The 9,026-nt window shown below is 37.3% G+C and overlaps 1 protein-coding gene across 1 annotated transcript in view; it reads right to left on the reverse strand.

Annotated features, from left to right (window-relative positions):
* Positions 1–9,026, reverse strand: part of LOC119839792 (dmX-like protein 2) — a 42,699-nt gene that overhangs the window by 15,091 nt on the left and 18,582 nt on the right. Inside the window, exons 17-34 of the mRNA XM_038366232.1 lie at positions 8,491–8,683; positions 7,831–7,972; positions 7,264–7,462; positions 6,764–6,979; positions 6,433–6,587; positions 5,809–5,954; positions 5,424–5,527; positions 5,002–5,309; positions 4,595–4,879; positions 4,119–4,382; positions 3,588–3,737; positions 3,023–3,174; positions 2,849–2,912; positions 1,806–1,883; positions 1,132–1,254; positions 906–1,044; positions 635–814; positions 221–477 (exon numbers count right to left, since the gene is read on the reverse strand). Of these exons, the coding sequence (XP_038222160.1) occupies positions 221–477; positions 635–814; positions 906–1,044; positions 1,132–1,254; positions 1,806–1,883; positions 2,849–2,912; positions 3,023–3,174; positions 3,588–3,737; positions 4,119–4,382; positions 4,595–4,879; positions 5,002–5,309; positions 5,424–5,527; positions 5,809–5,954; positions 6,433–6,587; positions 6,764–6,979; positions 7,264–7,462; positions 7,831–7,972; positions 8,491–8,683 (3,155 nt within the window). The remainder of the gene's footprint in view (positions 1–220; positions 478–634; positions 815–905; positions 1,045–1,131; positions 1,255–1,805; positions 1,884–2,848; positions 2,913–3,022; positions 3,175–3,587; positions 3,738–4,118; positions 4,383–4,594; positions 4,880–5,001; positions 5,310–5,423; positions 5,528–5,808; positions 5,955–6,432; positions 6,588–6,763; positions 6,980–7,263; positions 7,463–7,830; positions 7,973–8,490; positions 8,684–9,026) is intronic.

Below are 9,026 nucleotides of genomic sequence, written 5' to 3' on the forward strand. Positions count from 1 at the left end.
CCAAAAGACCGGGTGCTTTCCTTCTGGAGGTACCCGAGTATTATGGAGAGATACACATAATAATAATAATTCTTTATTTGCATAATGTGTGTACAAAAGTTAACAGATATTAGAACACGGTCAACACATTAGCCACAACGGGCATGCAAATTTCATTAGCTCCGCGTCATTACATATTAATTTTATAGTAAAATTTTATTTAAATTAAATTAAAAATTACATTAATTAATGATATCATATCACCAATTAACTCACCCAATTCTCTCATAGTGTTCCATTTGGGTTGTCCCTTGGTGTACCCGGGCACTAAAGCCAGCAACTGCTCATGCGACTCGGAGTGGTAAGCCCATACGAGGTTACAGGTACCTACACCTGTTCTTTGTAACGAAGCTCGCTGGGCGAGCGGCAGGCATCGGAGTAAGTAGCCATAATGCTTCATGGCTAGAAGGAATCTCAAACCACAATCGTCGAGAGAGTCTGGAAAATTTTCAAATGGATTTATGACCTGTCTCAATTTTATTGTTGTCAGCTACCATCGAGAATATTATATGAAAATTTATACAACTAAACAAGATAAAAACTGTATATATAAAAGGAGAGGATCCAACAGTATAATGGGTATATTGTGACTCACCTGGCAATATTTCTTGTCCAGCTCCCTGAGCGACATCAACCCTTGCATTATTCGTCAATCTCTCAGTGAAGTCTGCATCACAAGTTGATACAGTATCAGCTAACGCCAATAAATGCATCTGATCGAGCGAGCTTAGACCCGGTAAATGTGTGTGTGTTAAAAGCCGAGAAAGGATGCGACCTGAAATATTTTTTGAGTGTAAGTAATAATTTGATAATTATGAATTTTTGACATTATTCAAAATTATAATCTCTTCAAGGTATATATATACCTTGTCTAGGCCCAAAATGTGACAAAGGTTGACGTTCCGGCATAGAAGGCCTGCGGTCTACGCCGTCTTCTTCTTCCAAGAGCAAAGCATCTAAGTCCTCTTCTACTTCCATTGTTCCTTCAAATAGTTCATTGTAATCCTAAAACATATTATGTACTTGTTTTGAAATCGGCTGAGTTTCAAACGCAGTCAATAATTTAGAAAAAGCATTGAGAAATTTAATAACCTTAGCTTCTTGAATAGTGGACGGATGATGAGCGGACTCCTTGTCAGCGACAAGCAACGTCCATAGAGGCAGGGGAGGCACTGAAGTCAATTCCGCGTAATCCAATTGAACATCTTCTGTTATCTGAACATACCAATTTTTATATTTAAGTAGATTACAAACATTTGGCAAGTGTTCAACACTTAATGATACTTCAAAATCAAGATAAGAGAAAAAAAAGAGAACAAAAAATCTAGAAAGATGGGTATTTTACAATTATAATATTTTTCAAAACATACAATACATAGGCAAACATATTTACAACCATAAATTCATGAGCTACTATCTGTCTTTAAGATTTTTATTAGCTCATAAAACATTCGACTTTTCTTTTTTGAATGTGTGAAGAATGAGATACGATTTGTGCAATTATGAATGAAAGCAAAAATATTTTATTCTGATTTTGCATATTTGCACATTATACAAGCTTTAAAAGCAAACATTTTATTGTTGTTAGAGAAGAATTCAAGCCTGGAATATTAACATTATTTTTCTTGATTCAAATTATTGTTTCACACTGTAAAACATAAATGCGACCATTTTTGATATAAATAATGACAAAATTTTCAATAATATTTTATAAGCTATAGAATATTCCAGACCGCTCTACCACGAGTGTGGACAAGCTATGTCACCTGTGCGACGCCGTCAAGCGGCGATGCGGCGCCCGCGGCGAACGACACGGACAGCGTGCGAGACCGCGACCAGCCGCGCTGCAACAACGTGCCACCACATGCATACGGGGACGGGACAAACGAGTGCTCTTATTCCCGAATCGAGCTTTTAATGCTCTACGTTTTATTAATGAGCGCTTTTTGCTCCACTTTCTGTAACTTTTACATTAGTAGGGGAAAACTAAAAGCTGGTGGATTATATGCAGCGCTGGGAACATTCTTTAGATTATTATAAATGATTTTAATTTTGTTCTTAGACAAATTATACAGTACTTCTACAAAATTCTTTTGAGAAAGAAACCACTGTAACTCTTTACTCAGGATAATATTAGTCAAGTTTAATCATGTCCATCAATTATGTGTTAGTTTCCATATAGCTTAGGTTTTAACAAATCGACCGAAATGCAACGAAATATAATATTACTTAGAAAAATAAACTTTACTTTAAATAAACTTAGGTACACTTTGCAAACTCTCAAACGGATGTTTTTAACATTAAGTAGAATTTTTGTTTTTATGCAGATATTTAAACCATACAATATATTAAGACATCATATACGAATTGTGTACAAAAAGTTTTGTGTTTATTCCATGCAAGTTTTCTTTTGTTATATACATTTTGGTTAATCATTTTAGTTTGACCGTAAAGGGCGTATACTCGTTTAGAGACTTCTTAAGGAGATTCTGCATCAAAACGAGTTCAAACATTCCAAAGATCGTCACGTGTCATGCAAATGCACAGACAGCGGTACTATTTATGATTAGATTGTGCTCAGAAGTTCGAATATGTAATGGCAACTATTTTATAGTGAAATGGTAATCTGTGATAAATGACACATTTTTCTTCATCAGTTCCTTGTTTTATAAGGAATTATCATCACAATCACTAAACGTACCTGCTACTCACAGACCACAACATATGGCAACCACAACCATAACGAATAACATTGATCCACAATACTCAACCAATTGACACTTGTGAGTATAAAAAAAAAATTAAATACCTGTCTTGATAAACTATCTTCGTCACCTTGAGAACTTCTGTTTGTATAAGTTCCACCAATACACCTGAAAAATAAGTCGTTTGTAACTTTATAAACTGATGTAGCTTAAAATTTTTAAACAATTTGAAGAGATGATTTAAATTAGTTGTGTTTATATACGAAAAAAATCCTTACCGAACTAAATGCGCTAAAATAGCTTTAACCCATCGTATTTTGCCACTGTTAAGCAATTCCATCAGCTGTTTGGGATGATATTGCGGCAACACTGGACATGCCATCTGTGACGCTTCAAACAACCCGAAATCCGGCATGTAGTCCAATAACGGCTGAAAATAATCGTGTATGCGTTAATAATTCTATCATCAACATGTTAAAAAATAATCATGTATTAAATACCAGCTTTTGTCCGCGGCTTCGCAAGTGTTAAATTCGGAGTAGCTTAATAGATGTTATTATACATATAAACCTTCCTCTTGAATCACTCTATCTATTAAAAATTTAAGCATACATAGGGACATAGAGAGAAAAAGTGACTATGTTTTATGCTATATAGTGATTGCTGTATGTATTCAGATTTAAAAAAAATTACTAAATATTTTATTAGCAGCCCCTATGCTCTGTTCTTATGGTGATTGTAATCTGTACCTACCACAAAGAAACGAGTGCCAAAAGTTACAATACCTTAACACCGTAGAGAACAAAATTTTTTACAATCTATTTCAAATGTACAAGCTGATACCTGTGGTTGGTCCGGCTGCGCCTTGTTCCTGCGCCGAGCGTCCCTCTCGAGCAGCTGCAGGTTGATGGACGACACGCGCTGCAGGTGCGGCGCCGACACGCGCAGGTCCGAGTCGCGCAGCGCGCGGGACTCGCCGCCCTCCTCTACCTCCTGCGGGGCCCATTGTGCGTTTATTTATTTTATTTTATTTTAAACACTTTATTGTGCTGTCAACGCAGCAGAAATAAATACTTTGTTTATATTATAATTCCTTTCTACATAAAAATGTCACCAACGTGTCTTGGGTGCGGCGGACACGGTCCAGTTTAGTTTGAAATGGTTGGCAACTCCAAATTTTAATAAACAATGTCCTATCAAACACAAAAATGGTCACGCCAAATGGTGGATAACCCAACGAGTTATCAAGTAACAAAACAAAAAAAAGATGTCTGGAGTCTGGACACACATGACTGATAACTGTTATTAATTTAAAACACCAGTTCATTTGCAATATTTAAACATAAATGGAGTAATATCAAAAGAGTAATCAACCTGTCCGGTCATCTGCCCTGAAGCAATCTGTTGATTCTCCGGCTTCCATTGCGAGTAGACGTGCATTTCAGAATCCATGCCCACAACGAGTATACCATCTCGAACCCACGATATCTGCATTGGTAGGGGTGGCAGTCCATCAGCTGTTTTGAGCTCAATTCGACGTAACTGCATCCACCGGATCTCTTCGACGAATAGCGGCGCTGCTAGCGATGAAGCTTTGCGAAGTATTGGTCGGTTGTTGTTTATCGATTCTTTCATGGCCTTAAAAAAATCAAATAATTTAATTCATTAAACACATTCTAATTTATTTATTGTTAAAGAAAGATCAGACCATACAATGTTTCAGTTTCATAGTATTATTATGCTTATAACCATTTATTAATTATTAAAGAATTAAAAAAACGATAAATGAATCACGAATTTCCAATTTCATTTAATTTTTCGATTTAGATCATTATTGTACTACGCCTCACCTTAATATTGGCTTGCGCTAAATCACTAGACACAGGAGTGAACAGCAACACTCTGGATCCCACAGCGACGGTGAGTATATGAGATCCGTCCTCCTTCGACACCCAATCGAGTTGTACCAAGTGTTTCTGTGTAAGTGGGCAAGTGTTGCCGTTCTCCATGATGCTTCTGCGCAGAGATTGGAGAGTACTAAAGGATGGCACAGCTAGCAGTCCGGCAGCTTTGCCTGGATCCGCTTCTCCGTTGCGGTTGTTACGGCTCTCGTCAGAAGACAGCGTTTGGAGTACCTAGACGGGAAAACATTAACATTTCCGTAACAAGCGATTTCAGTTTAATAATTGAGGACACAAAGAAATTATGCAAACAACCTATCTATATATATCCTAAATTCATAAAAGTAACAACGAACCTGATTTATTCTCTGTTTCTTTTGCATGAACGTCGTATCGTGCAAGTAAGAGAGATCGATCTGCGTGTCCGTACATACTCCAACGCGAGGCAGGCTCACGTTTCGCAAAGGTATCGTGTCTTCTAGGAGCCATTCAGCGCCGCCAGTACTTTCGCATTCGTATACGCAGACGCACAAGTTAACAAAGCGAGCGTCAGGGTTATTAGTATTGGCTGTCGATAGGCCTTTGGGACGCGTGAAAGATCGCCCGCATTTATATGCGCACGCGATACGTCCAGAGTACGCAGCGCTTATATGCAGCGGTTGGCCTGAAAAATATAGTTAACCACTCGTATAAAACAGCTTAAAAAAATAATTAAATGAGTTATTATTAAATGATATTATGTGAGTTATTATGAATTAAGATGCTTTTAAAAATATACCTGGAATGTCTATTGTCGATTCCTGATCTTTGTTCATCATTTCCCATTCCTTCCATGTATATTCAAAATCGTCGTCTTTTTTAGTGACGTTGCATTTCCAAAATCTGTAAAACATATTCAAACAATTGCTTCTTTGTAGTTATGAGTTACACACAACCACAAATTACATCATAAGAAGCCTTCAGCTCGCAGCTTCGCCCGCATAGTCAAGAAAAATTCCCATGGGAGTGAGATGTTTCACTCTACCTCCAAACAAAAAAATCATATCATACAATCGCTCTCCGTAGCGACGTGAAAGAAAGACATACAAACAAACACACTTTTGTAATCACAGTGTTAGTAAGGATTTAGCTAAATATAACAAATAAAAGCAATATTAGTATACCTGAGAGTGCTATCTGAACAGGCGGTGGCAAGGATGTATGGTGCGAGGCAAGCCGGATATATAGAGGCTGAACTCAAATGACCCGCCGCTGGAGTTGCATGGATGACATCCACGCCTTCCGGTAGTGATAATGGACATTCACAGACCTGGGTTGCAACAATTATATTATACCTTTTTATTACGTCAGTAAATTCTTGGTAGTTAAAGAGAGAGTATCATTGAAGTAGGAATTTCAATTGATAAATAAAATAATGTTCCTAAATTGTGAGATTACAAGAAAAGGTTTTAATATTATAAGAGTATCTTATATATAAAATTCTCGTGTCACAATGTTAGTCTCTATACTCCTCCGAAACGGCTTGACCGATTCCTCTGAAATTTGGTAAACATATTGGGTAGGTCTGAGAATCGGCTAACATCTATTTTTCACACCCCTAAATGATAAGAGTAAGGCAGAACAGCGTTTGCCGGGTGCAGCTAGTATACGTATAACTTTATACTTTGAGAGTGTGATCTACCCTGGAGTGTAAACATTCCATTAGTAGTCATGACATACCCATACCATAAAACAATTTATGGCTCATTCGAATTAAGAAATGTATGGTGTACCTGTTATAAACTTACCTTTTTAGTAGTGATTGCAAGATGGGAATGATTATGATGAGTAGGTGTGGGTCGGTCGGCATCAACAGAAACTGAATTCTTTCGAGACTCTCCCCCTTCTTCTTCTTGTACCAAAGCACTATCCGGTACATACATCATGCTGTTTGTCATGTCATCTGAAGAAAAAAATCAACAAGGATATTCAGAAAATATTATTATATGTGAAATAGCCCTATGAATTCTATTCGTGTGTGTGTTTGTCACTAGAATTCAACACTACAAAAATACGAAGTTTTCTTAAACTTTTATTATTTAATACATATTTTATTTATGTAGTATATTGCCAATGTACCATTAGGATCTGCCTGCGATGACACAGTCAGTCGCCACATATGCACAGTAGAGCCACCATCAGTTCGCTCCAACACCACGATATAGAAGGGCTCGTTAAAAACTGCCGCTTTCCGAAGATCCACTATCGCCTCCAGCCCAGCTTCTGTTATGGTGTTTACGTCTGATCCTTCTACACCGGAGTCCGCGCTTTCTGTGTCACTGGATGTTCTTTCTCCTGCAATTTTAAAATTATTTATTAGTAATTTTTTCATTCCTATAATTTTCAAGACAAAGTAACGCCTCTAGAGCAAAAATAATTATGTCATACATACTGCACACGACTTGTAATGAAAATTACATAGTTACATGTCTTAAAGACGACACAAAATAATTATGTGAAAACCATCTTATTCTTCGCAGTTATTTTATTATTTAGAGTATTTTTTTTAGATATTAGCAGTATCGGCTGATAGTGCTGCATATAGCTTAAGAAAAAATGGTTCAATTCAATACATTTACCAGTAATCAATTGCTCTTGGAAGACGTGCAACAACTGAGTATTGTGCCAGTCATGGGTCGCATCAGCTATGGCGTGCAACTGTATAATGGCGCCCGGTCGAGCGGTGGACTGTTGGGATACGATCTTGAAGCGATCGTGGAGGGGAACCCCACTCCCCTCCTCTATTGTGGAGTCAGACGACATTGACATCGTATCGTGCTGGGAAAATTAATTTAAGCTTAATATTATTTTTTTCCTATAAAATACTTGGACATAGACTATGAAATTACTTCTATTCTAATTTAAATTTTGTTCCATTTAAAAATATAAAAATACTGCACGCTCGTCCTGGCTCCGCCCGGACATTAAGATATCTGTTTTATGCCAAGCACTTAATAGGGATAAAATGTATCCTATCGCCCAAGTCGGCTCATACTCTGTCTGTATACAAAATTTCATCAAAATCCGTTCAGTAGTTTCAGCGTGATTGACGGACAAACATCAAAACAAACTAACTTTAACATTTATAATATTAGTGTGAAGCTTTTATTCTATACAAATCTACAAAATAAGTCATTAACCATTACATCTTTATGACGTCGTTCTGAGGATGCTATTTCCGCTAACAATGTACGCGCGTCAATAACAGCTTGAAACAATCGTAAACTCTCTCCGTCGCTCGCAACAAAACACGCTGATGGAGAATTGGAGAGATTTCCCAGTGTAGTGCTGAAATAGAGAACATTACATGGAATATCTTCATTGGAAGTTTGTGAATGTATTTTGGTTGATCTTGAATTATTAGTTAAATTAATGCTCCAATATTTAGGACACACAATATAGTTTAAATTGAAACTGTAGTTGTGTAGAGATATCGTTAAACTTTTAAAAGTTGCTAGGCTTTTCATTTTTAAATATCTATATAGACATTTAAAACAAAAATCATTTCAAAATAAAGAGAAAAATATATATTTTGTTTGAATTCCTCACGATCAAGAAATTATTCTATTCATTCATACATTCAAAGATTAAACTTATGGTCACCCAGTCAAAATTCGACTATAACCACAAACAGTAGAGTTCAATATATGCGTATGTGTCTAATATCCAGTAGTGTGTGATTCAAGCATATTTTTGCCTCACGTATATACATCTATATGACCCTTAGCTTTATCTTTGAATGTATGCTTGAATAGAAAAACATTCTGGAATTTCTTCCATTAATAGAAAAAAAAAACCCCAAGAACCTGGGAAGTAAGGTGGGCAGCCAGGCCACGTTACTGAAGGCGGAGAGGTGCGGCGAGTTGACGCGCGCCAGCTCGGCCACGCCGCCGGACTTGCCGAGCGGGCCCACGCACTCCACGCGCCACATGATCAGCTCGGAGCACAGCCCGCCGGCCGCCACCTGCTCCGGCGTGGGGCCCGTTTCGCGCGCTTCGTCTGCTTGGAAACAGATTTTATTTATGACTATCGGTCCGCCCCGGCTTCGCCCGTGGTACACATATATAGCCTAAAGCCTTCCTCAATAAATGGGCTATCTAAAACTGAAAGAATTTTTCAAAACGGACCAGTCGTTCCTGAGATTAGCGCGTTCAAACAAACAAACTAACAAACTTTTTAGCTTTATAATATTAGTATAGAAGTATAGATGCGGAATAATTAATGTTCACTACGTAGTATAAAACTAAGACGCTTACCCTGTTTGTGTCTATACCTAGTCTTGCCATAAATATTGTAATAAAGAAAAAAGAAAATTGTTAACTGCAAATAACATTTATTACTT

Source organism: Zerene cesonia, chromosome 4 (genome assembly GCF_012273895.1).
Source record: "Zerene cesonia ecotype Mississippi chromosome 4, Zerene_cesonia_1.1, whole genome shotgun sequence".
Taxonomy (NCBI): domain Eukaryota; kingdom Metazoa; phylum Arthropoda; class Insecta; order Lepidoptera; family Pieridae; genus Zerene; species Zerene cesonia.